The sequence below is a fragment of the Chanodichthys erythropterus genome, chromosome 20, assembly GCF_024489055.1.
Source record: "Chanodichthys erythropterus isolate Z2021 chromosome 20, ASM2448905v1, whole genome shotgun sequence".
Classification (NCBI taxonomy): domain Eukaryota; kingdom Metazoa; phylum Chordata; class Actinopteri; order Cypriniformes; family Xenocyprididae; genus Chanodichthys; species Chanodichthys erythropterus.
The window spans coordinates 21,585,319-21,607,948 of record NC_090240.1 but is presented as its reverse complement, the minus strand read 5'-3'; the positions used below and the strand labels follow the sequence as shown (position 1 = coordinate 21,607,948).

General features: G+C 36.2%; 1 protein-coding gene across 1 annotated transcript; it reads right to left on the bottom strand.

Moving 5' to 3' along the window:
- Positions 1–5,265: 5,265 nt before the first annotated feature.
- Positions 5,266–21,458, bottom strand: acvrl1 (activin A receptor like type 1). Its single transcript, XM_067370791.1, has 10 exons — positions 20,938–21,458; positions 17,558–17,629; positions 17,054–17,281; positions 15,995–16,173; positions 15,688–15,787; positions 13,730–13,876; positions 13,273–13,548; positions 12,890–13,087; positions 6,682–6,812; positions 5,266–5,683 (listed from the first exon to the last, which is right to left on the bottom strand). Exons 2-10 carry the CDS (start codon positions 17,625–17,627, stop codon positions 5,537–5,539), a joined length of 1,476 nt encoding a protein of 491 aa, XP_067226892.1. The 5' UTR covers positions 17,628–17,629; positions 20,938–21,458; the 3' UTR covers positions 5,266–5,536.
- Positions 21,459–22,630: the final 1,172 nt, after the last annotated feature.

Genomic DNA, 22,630 nt, shown 5'->3' with positions numbered 1-22,630 from the left:
GAAATCCGATGGCTCAGTGAGGCCTTCATTGACGGCAAGATAATTAACACTTTCAATGCCCAGAAAGCTACTAAAAACGTATTTAAAACAGTTCATGTGACTACAGTGGTTCAACCTTAATGTTATGAAGTGACAAGAATACTTTTTGTATGCCAAAAAAACAAAATAACGACTTTATTCAACAATATCTAGTGACGGGCAATTTCAAAACACTGCTTCATGAAGCTTCGCAGCTTTACAAATCTTGTTTCGAATCAGTGGTTCGGAGCATGTATCAAACTGCCAAAGTCACGTGATTTCAGTAAATGAGGTTTCGTTACGTCATAAGTGTTTCGAAACGTTTCGAAATTTCAATGTTTCACCACTGATCTCTGAAACTATGAAAACATGCTGTAAATATTGCCGCAAATTTTGAGAAAAGCCACCACAAATTCAGTCATTTTAGGCTGCAAAAATCAGAAAAAAGTCCTGCGAAATCCTGGAAGGACTGATTTAATTTCTTACAACAGGTGTGTTTTTCATGGTCAACCCTCCCAGATACAAAAATGTTATAATTTTTATATTATTCTAAATAATTCTTGAATTTAAAATGAGTTCAAACTGATTTTCAGTTTCATCTATTCAATTATAACCTTGAAAAATTGTAAATCTGACAGAAAATCTGATGTTGCTCATAAAATAAACATATTTGTGATCAGTTGGTGAACACGTGTATGAAATGCAGGAGCCATTTTTAATACTTAAAGGGTTAGTTCACCCAAAAAATGAAAATTCTGTCATCATGTCGTTTCACACCCGTAAGACCTTCGTTCATATTTGGATCACAAATTAAGATATTTTTGATAAAATCCGATGGCTCAGTGAGGCCTCTGTTGACAGCAAGATAATTAACACACAGATGCCCAGAAAGCTACTAAAGACATATTTAAAACAGTTCATGTGACTGCAGTGGTTCAACCTTAATGGTATGAAGTGACGAGAATACTTTTTGTGTGCCAAAAAGAACAAAATAGCGACTTTATTCAACAATATCTAGTGTTTCATGAACCTTCGAAGCTTTATGAATCTTTTGTTTCGAATCAGTGGTTCGGAGCGCCCCCAAGTGGTGCACCATCGGAATTTCGAAACATTTATGACATAACTAAGCCTCGTTTACTGAATTCACGATACGTGCGCCAAACCACTGATTCGAAACAAAAGATTCGTAAAGCTTCGAAGCTTCATGAAGCAGTGTTTTGAAATCGCCCATCACTAGATATTGTTGAATAAAGTCGTTATGTTGTTATTTTTTGATGCGCAAAATGTATTGTGGTCAGCTTTCTGGGCATCTGAAAGTGTTAATTATCTTGCTGTCAATGGAGAGTGAACGAATCCTTCAAAATGAAGAAAAATCAGTTAAAATTACACTTTTTTTTACAGTTGTGTGATGGATTTGACATATGGCCGACATAAAATATAAGCACAATCACTTTAAAAAATATTTATTAGAAAAATTGAAATAATTTTTTAATAAAAATTTTTATTAAAAAAAAGTTTTTTTCAATAAACCAAATTACAAAATGTCAAAAAAAAAAAAAAAAAAAATGTTGACATGGGGACAAGTTGAAATCCAAATTAATAACAGGTACAACTGTATACATGTTTTGTCTCATGTTTCAACATTGAGTATAAGTAAATAAAACATATATTTAGACTTTATTTAATTTAAACTGTATAATGGAAAAAAATACATACATATATATATATATATATATATATATATATATATATATATATATATATATATATATATATTTATTAAAAGGTCTGATGTGTATGAAAGCAGTGACAGATTTGCAGGTCATGTCTTTGTAGTGGACCAGCAGGCGGTGTTCGCTATTCTCCGGAGTCTCCACATTAATAATATGACTCCGAAGCCAAAGTTACCTTTGTGAGTAGGACCCACATTGTGCGGCGTGTGTGATCCAAAGGAGCTTACAGAACCCCTGTGAGCAGCATTCAAGACTCTCACAAAAACCACAGTATGGGTTAAGCTTTAGAGACCTCAGACCCTCAATAAAAAATCCCTGATTACATAAAAAAAAACAACACTGACAAAGTCCTTGACTTCATCTAGTATGAAAAAGGAAGCTGTGTCTTAAGGGAAAGAAGTCAAACATATTCCTATAGGAGCGCTCTTGCTTCTGCCAGGACCTCAGGATGTTTACTTCCTCTAAATAGCAGGGCATTTGGAAACTTGTGATTTTAATTTTGAGGAATAAAGAGACATTTGATGCGCTCACTATCTGTCCTCTTAATGGCCACATGACATGAGGAGAGTCTCGGTTAGTGCATTAAGCCGTATGGGTACATAAAGAATGATGTACAAGATCTAATCTAATTACACAGAAATTCCTTTCAAGTTGCTCTTAATGCAAAGGTCAAATACAAAGCATTTAGAGTTGTGGCCTGCAGACTTAAACCTCCATTGTTATCATTAACCTCTTTGCTTTCGCTAGACTACATAGTAATCTGGCCCCTGACTGTCTATTGTCAATAAAGTGGGGTCATATCACTCAATTATCATTCGACATTTTTTAGCTGGGCGTTCATATCCGATTATTCCAAACAATGACATCTGGAATGGGTCCATTCTGTGTAAAAATGTCACAGCTGATAGAAGGGCACCATTTCAGAGGAGTCTGGCCTACCAGAGCAGGGCATTGATACTCCACTCAGCCGCTGTGCTCTGTTAAAAATAACCCTCTCTCCATCTGACCGGACAGGCAGAGTTGGGGAATTATCTCCGGCAAAGCCCCCTCTCTGTGCTCCTCCACAGATGGATATAGCGAGGGCGCTGATATAGATAAACAGGCAGACAGAAATCAATGCCCATCCTCTCACTCCGCCATACAGTCTGACAGCAAGACAAACACAACACACCAAAGGGAAACTTTGGCTTGGGGATAAAAAACGAGATAAACATCTTATAAATATCCATCAATCAGTGGAGCATCTGCTCTTTTGGCCTTCTCTGCATGTCGGTGTGCGTAGGAAGGGATTTATACTGGAAAGACACCCATTTGGCAGTCTCATTTCTATGAATAAGATACGTGAGATATCTATTTGCGACGGGTAAATATAGGTCTGTCTGAAACATGATCGTGAAGGATGCATTCAGTATTGTATCCGTGAAATGTTGTTCAACAACACCAAGGTGTGTCTTGGTAGCTCCAGAGGGGTGTCAGGTCCTATAGTGTCTCTTGTGCCGAACAACGATTCTAACAATTGCAAGATTGCGTGGCTTGTAAGACAGGATACACATTGTTTATGGTTTACAAGAATTGGATTGAGGCAAAGGGAAATAGATCCCTTATATCTCCTTTAGGACTACTGAAGTGAAGTTGTATTCATTAAGCAGATCAGGTTGTGGCACAGTTTACTCAGGTCAGTCTATGGGAAAAACAAAGAGGCAAAAAGAACCCAATGTAACACTTTCAGGGGAAAAAGAGCCATTAATGATGCCCTCTAGTGGATAAAAGTTGTACTACTGCATGTTAATGTTCAAAAACACATTTAAAGGGATAGTTAACCCAAAAATGAAAATTTTGTCATCACTTACTCACCCTCAAGGTGTTCGAAACCTGTATGAGTTTCTTTCTTCTGTTGAACACAAAAGAATAAAAATTTTCCAGACTCTGGAAGTTAATAGCTACCGTCAACTGTCTGATTACCAACATAATTTAAAATATCTTCTTTTGTGTTCAACATAAAAAAGAAACTCATACAGGTTTGGAACAACATGAGGGGTGAGTAAATGATGACAACATTTTCATTTTTGGGTGAACTATCCCTTTAAGTGTAATTTAGCAACTTGTTTGAGTTTGAGATCAATCCACACTCGGTGGACCCTCTTTTGAAGACCCTTTTAGTGTCGAAAAAAACTTCAAAAATCTGCTTCAGTATCCTGAAGTTTTATTAATACTTAAATACTCTTATTTGGAGTGAAAATAACAGACATTTTGTGCAAAAAAATTGTATACACATTTTTGATTATTATTTCTCAAAAAGCAAATATATTGTACATTTCCCTTACATTGTAAAAAAAGATACAGTACAGCTAGAGTAATGTGATTTTGATCTTGTAAAAAATATTTAAACAATTTATAAAAGTGCACTATACTAATATGTACTCTGATTGAATACTTGGTGCAAGTTGTAATGCAGTTCTTGTTCTTAAAAAGATGGCCCATTTCAAAGTCTTTCATGGAACCAAAAACAGCTACAAAAAATAAGTGCAACAAACAGTCTAAAGCATGTGTCAGCCTCTGTACGTAAGAGTCATGTTTAGGAAGTTCATCATTTCAGGAAACATCGCAGTTAGGAAGTCCGGAATAACCCACATCCTGACTATAAAAAAATCCCTCTCACTCACACTATGCTAAATAGTATTCTGTGGGTTTATCAACCATGTATTACTTTCAGTAACAAATGAGTCACTGTGTTGAAATATGCAGGTCTTAGAAGAGTAGTGGAGCGGATATGTTTCAGGAGAAACATTTAACAGCACAGTTATGGCCTTAAAGGATTAGTTCACTTTCAAATAAAATTTTCCTGATAATTTACTCACCCCCATGTCATCCAAGATGTTCATGTCTTTCTTTCTTCAGTCGAAAAGAAATTAAGGTTTTTGATGAAAACATTCCAAGATTATTCTCCGTATAGTGGACTTCAATGGGCACCAAATGGTTGAATGTCAAAATTACAGTTTCAATGCAGCTTCAAAGAGCTTTAAACGATAACAGGCGAGGAATAAGGGTCTTATCTAGTGAAACAATCATTTTTGAAAAAAATGTAAATGTATATGCTTTATATAAACAAATGATTGCCTTCCAAGTGCTTCCGCCAAAACCGCACTTTCATATTCTTCAAAAAGCTTACACTGTATGTCCTACGCCTTCCCTATCCAACTTACGGAACGAACGCAGCACCAGTTACATTTTTTCCGTAAGTTGAATAGGGAATGTGTAGGACATACAGCTTAAGCTTTTTGAAGAATACGAAAGTGCGGTTTTGGCGGAAGCAATTGGAAGGCAACCATTTGTTTATATAAAGCATATACATTTACATTTTTTTCCAAAATGACCAATCGTTTCGCTAGATAAGACCCTTATTCCTCGTCTGGTATCGTTTAAAGCACTTTGAAGCTGCAATGAAACTGTAATTTTGACCTTCAACTGTTTGGTGCCCATTGAAGTCCACTATATGGAGAATAATCCTGGAATGTTTTCATCAAAAACCTTAATTTCTTTTCGACTGAAGAAAGAAAGACATGAACATCTTGGATGGCATGGGGGTGAGAAGAAAATTTTATTTGAAAGTGAACTAATCCTTTAACTTGCCACAGTGAATGTCATGATAAGATGAACCATGTTCAGTGTAGCATTAAGACAAGAAGCTTGAAAGGCACATTAAAAGAGTTAAGAAGTACTCGGGTGGATGGATATGGGTCCATTAGAATGTAACTTTCTTGGAAATGTGTGGTAGGAGGATTATTCTAGAGGTCCAGTTTAAGCTTGTCAATGTCGTAGTCATGGTCCTGGTCCAGTTTGGAGAGGGTCTTTCGCACACGCAGAGCAGTGAGTCGAGCTGAAGGGCTTTGGAACCAGCACTCTTTCTTAATCTTCGCAATTGTAGACAGGATCTTGACAGAAAAACACAGATAATCATTTGTTTTGTCATTTCTGATGTTCCTCTTGGTGTGTAAATGTACAGTTGTTTGGGTAGACCTATATGTTTATGTGAATATAAGTGTGTCTAGAGTTCATTTTCAAAACGACTTCAGTGCATTTCAACTTCAATTGCAAATCCAAACTCACCAATTTCTGATACAAAACAATGAGGTTTTGTGAGAACTGTGTTGGTTATGTTAGCTTTGAAATAGGTGTCAAACAATCATATTTGTCCTTCAAAACTGTTACTTTTACCTTTCTTTTTTTGGCATTCTGCTCTAAACAGATACATTGTAGGAGGGAGTGTGTGTTTGAGGCAGACATAAAACAGCTTCAGCGAGATACATGGACTCAAAGGGGGAATTATTTTCAAATGCAACTACAGTTAAAAATAAAGGTTCTTTATTGGCATCAATGGTTCCATTAAGAACCTTTAACATCCAAGCAACCTTTCCATTGCACAAAAGGTAGTGAAAAAGCTTCTTTAGATTATTAAAACGTTCTTCACACAAAGAAAAAATTCTTTCACAAAGAAGAAAGTTTCTTTGTGGAACCAAAAATGTTTCTTCTATGGCATCACTGCAAAACCCCCCTTTTGGAACCTTTATTTTTAAGAGCGTAGCAACAAATATAGCGACTAGCCTGCACGTCTCCTACTCCTCTGCACATGATACCAGGCTGCTGCAGCTGCTTTTGGTATTAAGTAGGATAAATGTAAATTTCCATCCATTTTCTGTGTTGCATATGCAATTAATATACCTTCTACAGCAAACCTAAAATTAAAGCCTACAAGATTATTTTCAGTGACATCATAGACTGATAGGATATTTTGTACCACACGCATGTAATGCTTTTCTAACAAATTGCTCCAGATTGCAGCTGTCAAAGCAAATCCTTGTGTAGGGTCTGACTCAAGTCCAAGTCTTACGAATGATTAAGCCTGTATCTCTGGTATGTTTGTGAATCTCACCGGATGAGAGTGTAGTCGATTGTGGAGACTGGGCCTCTGCTGGTCAACACACACCACTTTCTTCATCTCCTCGAAACTGGGGTCAGAGGGCACCACGTCAAAGAACGGCGGTCTGTACTCCTCCACAATCCCTGAGAAAACCACAGATTTAAGGGATCCCAGATTTCTATGAGAGTTTTTGTCAACATTTGCTGACTACATAGCATTTGATTTTTTACTAATAAAAATGCAGATGTGTGCCGAGACTGAGAGTCTGTTCTGGCCATATCTATAAAACAGTGGTTTGGGAGTTGAGGGAGGTTGGCAGTACTAATACTTCTGTGGGAGGATTGCTGGATATTAACCAGGGAGCCTAAGAGCATATGGCAGCTGACATTATGGGGAAAAAATCTACAGAGGAATCATCAAAAAAGCTTATATATATATACTGATGAGCCAAAAAATTATGACCAGTAAAAGGTAAAGCAAATATTGTTGATTATCTTTTTGCCTCAAAGCCACATATTTAAGGTCTGGGTAAATTAGATGGTAAGCAACTAACATTACAAGTAACTTCAGTTATGTAATCAGATTACTTTTTTAAGTAACTAGTAAAGTAACGCATTACTTTTTCAATTTACAACAAAATATCTGTTATTTTTTCAAATAATTATTATATTTGATCTCAATTTATTAACCATCTTTGCTGCTGACCTTCAATGATCTAATTTAACCATACTAATAAGCAAAAATTACTTTAGAGTGGATTCAGAAATAAGAGTATTGAACTTCATTCTACTGTATCCTATAGAGTACCCCAGGGATGGCGCGTTTTTGTAGGCCAACCCGGAAGTTAGCGGCGCACGGGTTCCCTCGGTTGAAAGCCTATGCATTTTTCCCATAGACTTTTGGAAAATCGCAGAAAATAAGCTCTGTGTTTAACAAAGGGTTATGACACTTACACATTTTGACTATCAAGATAATCTTTACAAGTTAACACAACATAATTATAAACGGACTACAGCACATCATGGTCGTGGATCAACGTCGTCACCACCAAGCTTCCTCAAACTTTATTTAGAAAACAACTCTATTTATAAAAATGCTCGCTGATTATGATCTGCGCTGTGTATGAATACTTATCCACTTTTCCATGAGAAATGCTGTCCAAATGTCCCATTTTTAATGATGATGTCTAAAGTCCCCGCCAAAGGAAGTAGTCCCTTTTAGCAATTTGTTAGCAACTGCCGATTTTAAGACACAGTAAATGTTTAAAAAATCACAAGTGGGTTATAACTGGTGTGTTTTATGTCATAGATCAAAACGTGAAAGTATTTAGAGGCTTTGTTAACCACAGACCTTATTTCAGCCGATTTGGCAAAAACCCATTCAAAAAACCCATAGACTTCACGGAGTTGGAACCGGAAGCCCTAAAACTCGCTAGCGACATTGAGTCATCCCTGAAGCACTCTATTCTTCTTTAATCCAGAATGGCGGCACAGCTGAAAGTTTAGTTTGAACTGCGCCCTCTGCTGTACAGGCATAAATATGCATTTTCTTCAGCCTGAGGCTTATTCATTTCACTTTTGGTGTGAAAGGGCCTTAACATTTGCCAAGAATATAATTTTTTGTTATTGTCATTAAAAAAAACAAACAAGCAAGCCCAGCCCAGGTTAGAAAAAGTAACGTAAAAGTAACAATGCATTACTTTTCATAAAAAGTAATTAAGTAATGCAATTAGTTACTTTTTAGAGAGTAACGCAATATTGTAATGCATTACTTTTAAAAGTAACTTTCCCCAACACTGACAATCAGTTCTCGGAATCAACGTGTTCGATGCAGGAGAAATGGACAGGAATAAAGATCGGAGTGACTTTGACAAGGGGCAAGGTGATTTGGTTAGAGTATCTCTAAAAAGGCAAGGCTTGTGGGTTGCTCTCAGTCAGCAGTGGTGAGAATTTACCAACAGTGGTCCGAGAAGGGACTAACCACAAACCAACGAGAGGGTGCTGGGCGCCCAAGGCTCATCGATGTATAAGGGCAACAACGGCTATCCCATCTGGTTCGAGCCAATAGGTCAATTGTGGCACAAGTCACACATCATTTTAAGTATGGTTATGGGACCATTGAAAGCGCCTACAATGGGCATGTATCTGTGCCAGTATTTCGGCGTCTGTTGTTAAAATCGTGGATTGACAGATCATTACTTAAAGCTCTTATATTAAATCTGTACTTCTGAATGTGAGGTCATTGGGAAATAAAACATTTTTACTTCATGATTTTATTGTATTGCAATATTTGGATTTTCTGTTTTTAACTGAGTCTTGACATGACCCAATGGATACCTGTTTTCTTTCTAAAATGTTGCTTGCGAACTACAATGTTTTAAATACTTCCAGATCCACTTGTCGAGGTGGGGGTGTGGCCACACTCTTTAAGTTTTGAATTACAGTTTGTTTAAACTGGAACTGACCTACACTGTTTATTGTGCACTTAACTAAACCCCTGACTGCCGTTTTCTGTATGTCTGGACATTATGAATGATGTTGCTCCACTCAGACTTAAAAGGCCTAACCTTCATTCTCAGCCATGGGCTAACAATGAAATGTGTGCTCCTTAAACAGGCTTGTAGGAAAGCTGAATGCAGTCTGAAGAGAGACAAATTGCATATTTCTTTTGAAATGCTAAATGATACGCTCAGTAGATACCGGCATACAGTTAAAGCTGCAAAATCAGATTTAATAAGTAGAACTGCTCACTGCCCAAAGGTTTTGTTTAGCAAAATAAACACTGTGCTAAACCTGACTATAGCACCTCTCACAGATTCTACTTCAAATACCTGTAAGGAGTTTCTGAACTTTTTTCTAAGAAAGATTAAACTGATTAGAGAAGATATTGTATCATCTAATATTGTTCTAGCAGCTCCTAAGTCAAGTTCTTGTACAGTACAGTTCAAAAGTTTGGAACCACTACGATGTTTTATGTTTTTAAAAGAAGTTTCATCTGTTCACCAAGGCTACATTTATTTAATTAAAAATACAGTAAAAAACAGTAATATTGTGAAATATTATTACAATTTAAAATAACTGTGTACTATTTACATTTTTGACAAAGTAATTTATTCCTGTGATCAAAGCTGAATTTTCAGCATCGTTACTCCAGTCTTCAGTGTCACATGATCCTTCAGAAATCATTCTAATATGCTGATCTGCTGCTCAAGAAACATTTATGATTATTTTCAATGTTGAAAACAGTTGTGTACTTTTTTTCAGGATTCCTTGATGAATAGAAAGTTCAAAAGAACAGCATTTATCTGAAATACAAAGCTTCTGTAGCATTATACACTACCGTTCAAAAGTTTGGGGTCAGTAAGAATTTTCATTTTTATTTTTTTGAAAATAAATTAAAGAAATTAATACTTTTATTCAGCAAGGATGCATTAAATCAATCAAAAGTGGCAGTAAAGACATTTATAATGTTACAAAAGATTAGATTTCAGATAAACACTGTTCTTTTGAACTTTCTATTCATCAAATAATCCTAAAAAAAAATATTGTACACAAATATTTTGTACAATTGTACACATTAAATGTTTCTTGAGCAGCAAATCAGCATATTAGAATGATTTCTGAAGGATCATGTGACACTGAAGACTGGAGTAACGATGCTGAAAATTCAGCTTTGCATCACAGGAATAAATTACTTTGTGAAATATATTCAAATAGAAAACAGTTATTTTAAATTGTAATAATATTTCACAATATTACTGTTTTTTCTGTATTTTTAATTAAATAAATGTAGCCTTGGTGAGCAGACGAAACTTCTTTTAAAAACATTAAAAATCTTAGTGGTTCCAAACTTTTGGACTGTACTGTATATTTGACTGCTTTGATCTTGTCTCTCTTCCAGTCTTAGCAGACATAGCACATGAAATTGTCATCTACTCCGCTGGATCCTATTCCTTCTCAATTTTTAAAAGATTTGTTTGCAACTATGGGCCCTAGTATACTAGTATACTATAATACTTTAATTAATGGTGTTGTTCCACCCTGTCTTGAACAAGCAGTGGCCTTGATTTTGCAGAGTTGAATAATTTCGGCCAATTTCTAAATTGCCATTTTTATCCAAAGTTTTACACAAGGTTATTCTATCTCAAATAACCCTGTTTATATCGGAGAATGATATCCTGGATGAATTCCAATCTGGATTCGGAGCTGGTCACAGTACAGAGACCACTCTGGTAAAAGTTGTGAAGATATATGCAGATATATTTTCCACTGAAAGTTGGGAACGAGTCATTGAAGTCTCCAGCTTAATGAAACAAAGAGATTATAATATTCAAAATTCAAAGAGAAGATAGCCAGCTCCGTTAGCAATAACTATGAAGACAGCGTGAGGAATCTTGGAGTCATAATTTACTTATCCCTTAGCTTTGATAAACAGATAATATTTTTTGTAAAAAGTAGTTTTATCTTCTTAGAATGATCTTTAGGTTAAATCCCTTCCTTAGTTTTAACGATTTGGAAATTGTTGTTCATGCTTTTATTACCTCGAGACTGCACGACTACTGCAGCTCCCTTTATGCAGGGATCTGTCAGCGGCAATCATCTCGTCTGCAGCTTGTGCGCTGCCACCTTCTCACTGGCACTAAAAAAAAAGGGATCACAGTACTTTCCATTGGCTGCCAGTTCAGTATAGGACTGATTTTAAGATTTTATTATTGTTTTTTAAAACTCTTCATGTCCCCAAATTATATCAATAACATTTTATGCTAGGACACTGAGATTGACAAATCAAATGTTGTTGGTTGTTCCCCAATCCAAGAAGAAGTCAAAGGGTGATCAAGCTTTCTCAGTAGTAGCTTCCCATTTATATTTGACAGGCTCCATCTTTTTTAGGTCTCAGCTGAAAACGCATCTTTTTAACTTAGCTTTTGAAGTAAGGGACTCTTGATTATTGGAAACGTTTCTATCTAAACCGATCTCATTGGGCACTTTCTTTTACATTGTTGACCAACAAGTTCGATTCACAGTGGCCCCACCTCACAACCTACAGGACTTGAAGTATCTGCCACAAATTTCATGGTGCCAGATACCACAGGACACCATCGGGGGTCTTGTAGAGTCCATGCCTCGGCAGGTCGGCACTGTTTTGGCAGTGGTCATAATTTTTTGGCTCATCGGTGTGTATATAAGTAAAGACATTTATAATGTTACAAAAGATTTCTAATTCAAGTAAATATGTTCTTTTGTTCATCAAAGTATCCTGAAAAAAATGCATTATGGTTTACACAAAATATTAAGCAAAACTGTTTTCAACATTGATAGTAATAAGAAATGTTTCTTGAGCACCAAATCAGCATATTAGAATGATTTCTGAAGGATCATGTGACACTGAAGACTGGTGCCATCAAGAATAAATCACATTTTAAAATATATTAAAATACAACACAGTTATTTTAAATTGTAACAATATTCCACAATATTAAAATAATCAATATTTACTGTATTTTGAAACAAATAAATGCAGCTTAAGAGACTTCTTTAAAAAATATTAAATAATCTTACCGACCCCTTATCGAACCCACTTTTGAACTGAAGTGATATATATATATGTGTGTGTGTGTGTATATCCTCTACTACAAGACAGAAACTTTTGACTAATGTATTACAGCTATTCTGAGCCACATTATGTAATAATAACTACATATTAATTATATTTAAAGGGTTGATTAAGTGCTTCTTAAAAAGTAAGTGTGTGTGTGAGAGGGAGAGAGAAAGAGAGAGAACAAGCACATCTGGACTATAAGAGCAGGAGTGTTGACAGCAGATAAGATTGTTTATAATTATTGGGCCGCTAATCGTGGGTGGATAGAGACAGACGCAGACATTGAGAAAAAAACTGAGGGAGCGAGGAAGGGGAAGTAAGACAAAGAAACTTATGAGAAAAAATAATTATAGAAGTCTATCACGTCTATCAGAATGGTGAAAATTGTTGCTTAGTAACAGAAATTCAGAACTTTTCATTAAAAGTTGTAATGTGCAATGAAACGTTAACTAATTAATTATTTCTGTGAACATATTTCTTTGATAAGTTTCAGCATATCAAAGTTTTTGGTATTATTACTGTACATAACATTTTGAAACGTAATTAAAATTAATTCCAAGTCACAAGAGCAAAGAATAGCAGTAGTGCCATGAAATAAAGTTGGATAATTATTCCATCTTACCATTAACAATAGTTCGACGAGTTATCTCCCACATGACGAGACCCAAGGCCCAGATGTCAGTTTGTTTGTAGGATTCAAACACGTCAACACGAATACTCTCGTCCAAAACTTCTGGTGCCATATAACGCTTGGTGCCCACTCTCGGGTTGTTGCCCACATCCAGATAGTCATTACACTGAGAGTGAATGACAGCCAAGCCTGAGAGATCACAAAGAAGACATTATGTTTGAGATATCAACTGGCAACAAAAGAAATTTCACCCTTAACAAAGTATATGATTTGTCAAAGTAAAAAAATGGACTGAAAAAAGTCATGAGTCATGGAATGAGATATGTGCCAAAGATTCCTACTCAGACTCAGCTATTTCTGTTTTACTTACTCACCCAGGTCTGCAATGCAGCACTGCCCATTTCTCTTCACCAGAATGTTGCGGCTCTTCAGGTCTCGATGTGCGATGGCTGGTTTGCCCTGCGTACTGAGGATCTCTGTGTGGAGGTGCACAAGGCCGCTGGCGATGGACAGGCACATGCGCAGACAGCCCTCTGGGTCTAGTATGTTGTGCTGCAGGAAGTCATAGAGGGAGCCCAACTCATGGAAGTGTGTAACCAGCCACAGCTGAGTGCTGGAGTTTTTAGATGTCATGTCTGATGCTATGAAGCCTAATGGACAGAGAACATGTGTAAGAGAGAAATATTACATTTTAAATCAAATGTTAAATCAAATTCCTTCATTTCAAAAGTGATGTTTGGGTAAGTCAGAACATATTATGGCTGCAGCAGTACTCTCAGAACGATCCCTTCCCACACAAGCGATGAAAAATGCAGTGTGGGTGGAACCTACCCAAGATGTTTTCATGCCTTAGTTGGACCGTGTTGTAGATTTCAGTCTCTCTAAACCAGGACTGTTCATCACGAGAGGAGAAAATTTTGACAGCCACACTCTCTCCCATCCAGGTGCCTCTCCATACCTCCCCATAACGTCCTTTACCTGCCAGAAAAATTCAGAGGGATTCAGTGATCTCCTCCCCTAGTGAGTGGTGTCAACATTTATTTTAGTTACTTTATAGTCAAAACCTTTTCTAATCTTGACAAAACACATATCGTGTTAAGTGTTTTGTGATGGAAGTGATATTTGGACAGAAATTTATCAATTTGTAAAAGGAGAATGTATAAAAAAATTTAATAGAATGTCTGTGACACCCAGTCGCTATTTTTGGTACAGCAAAATCAACTTCAATTTTTGTGGTATCAGCTTCAAATATGGAACACAACTTGGTTAGACATATGGCTTTCATTTGATAGCAATTTTAGAGTCAAATATATTGAATAAAATATACATTTTATGTAAAATGAAAAATGCTTAGTACAGTACATGATTTACAGTAAATTTAAACTTACATAACTTTTTCATACTTTAAGTGCTTTTACTTAAGCAATATTCAGAATAATCTTCTTTAAAACAAGACCAAACTTCGGTCTGTACTCCAAAGCATTCTTGAATTATAATCATTTAAGCTTGGATAGTGCATTTTCATGTATATAACATAAAAGGGGGGTGACACTTAAAGGTGTAATATGTAAGATTTTTGCAGTAAAATATCCAAAAACCACTAGGACAGTGTTATATATTTTGTTCACTTAAGTACTTACAATTTCCCAAATGTTTCCAACTATTTGTAAATCGTGAGAAAATTGCAATTTTAACCAAGGCTCCGGGACGTGTGAGGAGTCGCCTGTCAATTGCGTCATACCCGTTACCTTCTGTCTGCCTCGGTTTCCGGTTTTATTTGGTAGAAACCATGGAAACACCAAAGACGCTTTAATTTATTACATGTTTTAACAGACAAGGGAACAACTGTTTTGATATATTTATAGACAGAAAACGAATTATTGTTATATAGCTCAACACGTTTAGTCTTATTGTTTAAATACCATGAGTACCATGCTTCACCATGCCTCAGAGAAAAACACTATTTTGTCAAATAGCTAACATAGCATAATCAAATGCAGCTTTATTTTTAGTAACAGTAATACAGAATTTTCTCGACAATTCAATACATTTTAAAATAAATTGCATGCCATTTATCAACACAAGCCATCCAGCATTTAATATGATATTCTAAAATCCATCTAGCTTACTGTAGTGTGCAAAAGTGTCTCACAGCAGCTGCCGAGCGAACGCACAGAGTAACGTTATAACATTTTCAACACACTTAAATGATTAACAGAGCTCCTCATACTCATGACCGGAAAAGCGGAAGCAGCGCCGGCGACTGTGTCATAATAAAAGTTCCGCTGTTCGTGAGGCGTGTGTTGCGCAATCGCTCCAGCGGCCTCGTTCAGCTCCACAACACTCAGTCCTGCTCTGCTTCATACTACAGTAACGTTAATAATTAATATAATAATTAACAATTAATAAATAATTTCTTCCCAAATCCTATCCCTACTCTTTTGCACCGTCCGTTGAGGTGAAGACCACATGTCCCAAGATTCCGCGCTCAAACTTGGCGTCATCAAGCTACGCCTTTGTTTTGAATAGGCCCTATTTATTATTTAAATATCATTTAAATAAATGCAATCTATGGATTAAATTATGTGTATTATTTAATTATGGTAACATTTAAAAACAAGTACATTTATTGAACTCAATGTTGTACATTATGTAGTAAAGGAAATAAATCTCTTTAAAAGAGAAAGGTTTGGAGCAGAACAAATCTCCACCTCTAGACTTCATAGCTTCATCCTGTAGTTGCGTCACCCTCCGCCTATGCAGCATTGTGTCATGAAAGTTTCACTCACCAACACACTGAACCAGAGAGATCTGTCGGGCCATGGTTCTTTGCACCAGATAAGGCAGTCCGGTCCCACTGCCCGATGTACAAAACTCATCAAAGATATCCTAAAAAGGAGAATTACACACACTTAAATCACAGACCACACACTTACTGTCAAATTATGGGCATTTGAGTCACAACCCAGAGGAACATGTTGCTCAGAGGTTGCTCAAGAGACTGAAGTTTTCAGTTTTGTTTTAATTTGACTAACTCATTACAAATAAGACTTGAGGATAATGAGCTGTGAATGTCACTCAGCAGTAGATTTTTACCCCATATGTGGGGTCCCCTCCACTGGGGATTTTGAGCATAGAGGTGTCTGGTTCGTCCAGCGGGTGGGGCTGTCGCCTTGAACGCAGCCAAAACACAAGCCCATAGACTGCCATGCACATCACCAACAGCACCAACAACGGCACCCCCACCAACAGAATCAAGCTGATGGGCTCTTCCACTGGAAACAGAGACAACAGTGAGAAACATCACTGTACTACAGCAGCTGAAAAGACATGTTGCGTATTCAATTTTGTATTTAATTTCAGAAATGCCTAAATACATTACCAAATGTGCTAAAATACATTTCTAACCTTAAAATACATTTTAAGTCAATGCAAAATGTATTTTGGAGACTATAAATATATTTAGATTGAAAATATATTAAAAACTTATAAAAATGTATTTATGTCAATTATAATTTTTAAGCAATGTATTTTTTGCTATTTTTGTATATTTTGAAATATATTTAAAAATACATCTGAAAAGATATTTTTGCCATTTGAGAATTGTATTCAGTTTCTATTTGAGCTATAGCAACATAAGCTTAAAGGCCATCCTAGGTGTATATGACTTTCTTCTTTCTGATGAACACAATCATAGTTATATTAATAAATATCCTTCTGAAGCGAAGGCCTTTATTAACCTCCTGGAGCCATGTGGAGTAAGTTTTTGATGGATGGATGTGGATGGAGACACTTTCTTCAGCTCATACTCGTTGATCCCGTTCACTGCCATTATAAAGCTCGGATGTGTCAGGATATTTATTAATAGAACTCTGATTGTGTTCATCAGAAAGAAGAAAGTCATATTCACCTAGGATGGCTTGAGGGTGAGTAAAGCTTGGGCTAATTTTCATTTGAAAGTGAACTAATCCTTTAAACACAACCTATGAAAATTAAAACCTGTGAACCACCAATATAACACTAGGAGGAGGCAGAGAGTAAACTTTACCAAGGCAAATGACTCTTTTATTCTAGTAATGAGTCTCTGTATTAACATCTCTAAAATTAATAACTGTTTTCTGCGCTAAAAAGGTGTTTTTTAAAGAAATTACTGACCTGTTTTTTCAGGCATACTGAGGTTTGCATTGCAGAAGTGTGTGTAGCAGCACACGGAATACAGTCCAGGTACATTAGGCACGTGGCACTGCGCAACAGAGGGTAAACAGCTCCTCACTACACGCTCATGGACCGAAGTGTATAAGCAAATTTTGCCCCAGCAGGAGTTGTTTTCACAGGACAATGAGTTCTCACATGCGCACTGTAAAGTGCCCTCCTCGGCTTTATCTATGGACAAGAATGTGATAATGTAAGATGTAATGTGACTATTACAGTATTTCGGGTTGATATAGATATGATGGCTAACTCACTATATAAGGGAAAAGCTAAGCCAATACATAATCTGAAAAAAGAAATGTGTTTGTTTTCAACTCTGTGTGAAAAGTTGACCAATAGATTAGGAAGATATATACTTCCTTATTGTACTCAGAAAGCTGGTTTTCATGCAACACTCAGACATATGCACAAATAAAGACTTTTACGAGCGCAATTATGTAACCTCACCTGCGAGAGTTGCGTAGCTCCCTGAATACACCAAAACAAACAACACTGCGAACATCTCAGAAGCCTTCATGTCTAAGAAAGAGGGAATACAGGATACAGGGTGAGAGTGAGCCTTGGAAGGGAGCACTTTGACACAAAAAACACTTCCAGCTACTTCTATTTAATCATATGTACATATCCCATGCTCCCTTGCATCATCCTTTACCGATCTGGCATTTACAAGGCGCCGCTCTATGCACGATCATACTATGATATGTAGAGTTGGAATCTCTTAATGGAAAAAAGCTCAATAACCCTTGTCCACACCAGAGGAAGTCATGGAGAGGGTCCAGTCAGTCTGTCTGTGTTGCAATTATTGTGAGAGTGGGTGGGAGAGGACTTTAGTGGAGGACTCGCTCTCCTCTGTACCACTGGTCCTTGCAGACACTCTGGCTGCAGCGCACGCAGAGTAAATATTGATGGCTATACTTCCTGCCATTCAGAGACCGCACCCGGCTAGCCGTTCAGATACTCCGGATTGCTTGTTCCTCTAGGTCTGGAAGTCGACTTGTCACGCAAGAAAAATGGCTGGGTGAAAACCTACTATATGAAGATGATGGAAAACCTGCATGCTAAAGTGTTGACCTGTTTACCAGGCTGCTTTGAACAAGCAATAAGTGAAAATTTGCAAGTGTCCAAAACTGTCCAAATTCATGTTGAAAACAACAGACTATTTTTGTGTTGCCTCAACACTGTAATTAAACTAGGCATACTATATACTTTTGTGATGTCATGGAAAAACAGAGTCAGCCAAGATGTTTTGAAACAGATCGGTAATTAGAGCCAGAGTTGATTTGTATGAGTTGATTCTTCATACATCTAAATTTGCCTTGGGTTATGACTGTCTGAGAAGATTCCTAATGCATTTGTGTATCCTGAATGTTTAATCTATTTAATCTGTGATATTTGTTCTCAGGTGAAAAAAAGTACATTTCCATAATGTACTTAAAGTGCTCTAATTTTGTACTTAATATACTAAAAATTCTTTTTAAGAGAATCTTAAGAACATCAACTGTGCTATTTTGAGACACCATGAATATGAACGAAAATGTGCTTTTTACACTATCTCTGTATTAAAAAATATATTTAGTTATCACTTGTAGTACACTCGTCGAACCCATCTTTAATACACTAGTGGTAACTAAATATATTTTTTAATACAGAGATAGTATGTTAAAAGCACATAGTTCATATTTATGTCTCAAAATAGCACAGTTGAGTACACTTCTTACATTTATCTTAAGAAGTACTAAAGAAGACTTTTTAGTATATTAAATACAAAATGAGTGCGCAAAAATAGAGTACTTTGAGTTTGATATTAATGATCGGCATTATATGCTAGCCAACACACAAACATACTGGCTAACTGAAAATGACTATAGATACTGCCTGATGTAGAAACACATGCAGCGAGATTCCAACAGGAGTCACTTTGTCTGTGTTGTCTTTTAAGTTCTTCATTTAATCCCCCCAATGTAAGCGCAGGTGGGTCAACAACTTTGTCACGTACGCTCAGTGCACAAAAAATGGGTAATTGCTGGGCCCTCTGGGCCACATTTAAGACGGAAAACAACCCCACCCTTTTGAAAATGCTTTCGTCTCTTTGGGTATTCTGATCTTTATTTCCAAACTGCCAGGATGTTTCTCAAATCAGATAGTGGCCGTCTTGAATCAAAGCCTTAAGTGAACATGATGAAATGTGATTCCTGTTTCGATGACCTGCTTGTCAGCATTCTCTCTGAGAGCAGTCAAAAGACCCATGGAACTTACAGTGAACTTTCTTATTCTCAATTCCACTTTTCTCAAGACTAGAAGATATAAATAGAATAAACCCCTTTTCTGCTCACAGCTTTGTTTTGACATTTATATTTACATTTATTTATGTTACAGTTATTTTTTTTTTTTTTATGAAAGTGACTTGCAGATACCCTCTATAGTGTGAATATATAGGAATTTTTTATGAATGCATAAGTGATAGTGAAAGTCTCAGATCCTGTAACTGGTGACAATTTCGTTTCACTTTTAATCACAGTTTGCCTTCACATTTTATATAGTTCTGTGATATGACATTAATTTTAAAAGTACAAAATATTCCATTTAGTCTGCATGTATATAAATACTTATAAAAAAAGCTAAACTCTGTATATTTTAGACAGATTATAGCATGCTACTCTGCAGCACATGCCAGTTTACCACAAGTATGTCATGTCAGCTGCCAGTAATAACCCATATTGTTATCCTGAAGAAATGAATTAAGAGTCTGTGTCAGTATTTTGAAATAGTTAAGCGTATCTCTGGCTCCATCTTGCAGCTGTAGGAACTTGCCTGTTTTGACTGTGGTTAAAAAGAACTGGTACGCCTCAGTGTATTTGTAAGCGCCAGCATTTCACATTTACAGAGATAAGTGAACTGACCTCACGGGTCATGATAACTAGATGTGGGTTTCATTTAGGGCTGTGTTCGTGTAGTTGACTGCAACATGGCTTCTCGTAAAAAATGGCATGCCTACACAGTATATTGGTGTCTGGTTAATTCTACTATTAGACATTCTGATATATAATGTGGTCAAACCTCAACATGTCTCATGACCTCAGATATGTGACCCTGAACCACAAAACCAGTCATAAATCGCACGGATATATTTTTAGTAATAGCCAACAAAACATTGTATGAGTCAAAATTATAGTTTTTTTTTTTTTTAATGTCAAAAATCATTAGGATATTAAGTAAAGATCATGTTCCATGGAGATATTTTGTAAATTTCCTACCGTAAATATGTAATATTCATTGCTAATGTAATATTCATTGCTAAGGACTTAATTTGGATTTTCTCAATATTTTGATTTTTTGCACCCTCACATTCCAGGTTTTCAAATAGCTGATATTTGGCCCTATCTCGGCCAAATATTCTCCTTATTTATTCAGCTTTCAGATGATGTATAAACCTCAATTTAAAAAAATTGACACTTATGACTGTGGTTTTGTGGTCCAGGCAGGGTCACATATTGCATCATCATCATCAATATGTGTCCTTCAGTTACCTGACAACTCACCTGAGAAGACCACATTCCTCAAAAAGAGATAATTCAAATAAAACCTAAGATTTATGTTTTTTTTTCTGCATGTTGTGATTCTATATTTCTTAAAATAACAAAATTACCAGTTCTGCCCCTTCACCAAGCATTTTAAATGCCAAACATGACCCTTTAATTCAAAACGTTATTAACATTACTCTCTAAATAGTGTTGAAATTCATTAAATAGCCTATATATTCATGTAGTACGACACATTCGCCTTAAGAGCAAGTTCAGAGAGATTAAAAAACATAATGGGTGATTTACCTGATTTTCGTCTTGCGCTCACTCACGAATCAAGCTTATCAAACTTCATCTGTTTGTGAAACTCGTCTCTCATTTCTTTAAAACATAAAACTATTGTCTCATAACGGCGAATATGGTGAAATCAGCGGCGCAAGTCATATCCAGATGTGCTGGATCCTTAACTTTAGCCACATCCTGACATTCTCGGAGTAAACTCTAAAATTAAACCCTCCAGAGTTCAGTTTTCATTCACTCACAGTCCTCAGTCCTGTTTCCTCAAGCGAAATTTTGCATAAACCGCCGTAACGCAGAACATATCGAGCTGTGGCATATATCTCCAGTCAAATCTCGAGCTGATAAACCGAAAACAAGAAACTGCTTCTCGGAGAAGAAACAGTCTTCTTCCGCTTGGAAATAAACATTCCCAGATCGACTCCTGACGACTCCATCTCGATAAGTGTAAAGCAAACTTTGAGCAATGTTCCTGATTTAGGGGTTAGATTACAGATTTTAAAATATACAGTTTTGTCCCACCCCTCATTGTCTGAGCCGGGGTTCACTAGGAATGTGCTCTCATAGCTGTTTTCCTGTTGCTGCAAGACCTTTCATTTTTTCCACGTCTGTTTTTTTCCCCCCTCATAGCCGGTTGGTTATGAATAAAACTTCATAGAGGATTCATGTGCATTCTGAACAAGTCGCATCTCCCAAAAATTGTGCTTTTCACTTGAAAATTAACAGTGTATTGTATTATATTTTAAAATAAGTCGATTAATTTAAAATAAAATGCTTGTTTGTCATATAGTCATGCAGGGTTTTGTTTTTTTTGGGGTGGTGCAGGCCTGGTAACCAAAAGGTTGTGGGTTCGAAACCTGGCAAGGACAATCAACTGTCCTTTCTTGTCTGGAAAAGCTTGATCTTTCTTGCCATTTATTATGCTGCACTTTGCAATATTTGACTGTAACTCAGTTCACACTTAGAAATCAATTAATTTACTCTACCATTCAATTTTGTTTTTGAAAGAAGTCTCTTATTCTGACCAAGGAGAAGTTATTATTATCAATGTTAAAAATCTGTACAAACTATAGTGTACATTCAGTGAATGACTAAGTTCTTGTCAAAATGACTAAATTGCAGCATAACATTTGACAAAAGCAAGTTCCAAAACAGAATATGCATGTCTTAGTTTATTTAAAACATCTTAACATGAAAAAGGACTAGAATAGACCATAATCTGAAAATGATGTGCATATAAAAGTTTCAGCGATGAGCAAAACTAGGGCCATGAATTTTTTTTTTTTTTTATGTCAAAAATCATTAGGATATTAAGTAAAGATCATGTTCCATGGAGATATTTTGTAAATTTCCTACAGTAAATATGTAATATTCTTTGCTAAGGACTTAATTTGGACAACTTTAAAGGCGATTTTCTCAATATTTTGATTTTTTGCACCCTCACATTCCAGGTTTTCAAATAGCTGATATTTGGCCCTATCTCGGCCAAATATTCTCCTTATTTATTCAGCTTTCAGATGATGTATAAACCTCAATTTCAAAAAATTGACACTTATGACTGTGGTTTTGTGGTCCAGGCAGGGTCACATATTGCATCATCATCATCATCAATATGTGTCCTTCAGTTACCTGACAACTCACCTGAGAAGACAACATTCCTCAAAAAGAGATAATTCAAATAAAGCCTAAGATTTATGTTTTT

Coding starts and splice junctions, on each gene's coding strand:
- acvrl1 (XM_067370791.1), bottom strand. CDS start 17,627: ATGAAGGCTTCTGAGATGTTCGCAGTGTTGTTTGTTTTGGTGTATTCA. Junction 15,788..15,994: donor GAGGGGACCCCACATATGGG/GTAAAAATCTAC, acceptor TCTCCTTTTTAG/GATATCTTTGATGAGTTTTG. Junction 6,813..12,889: donor TCGTCGAACTATTGTTAATG/GTAAGATGGAAT, acceptor TGGTTTTCTCAG/GGATTGTGGAGGAGTACAGA.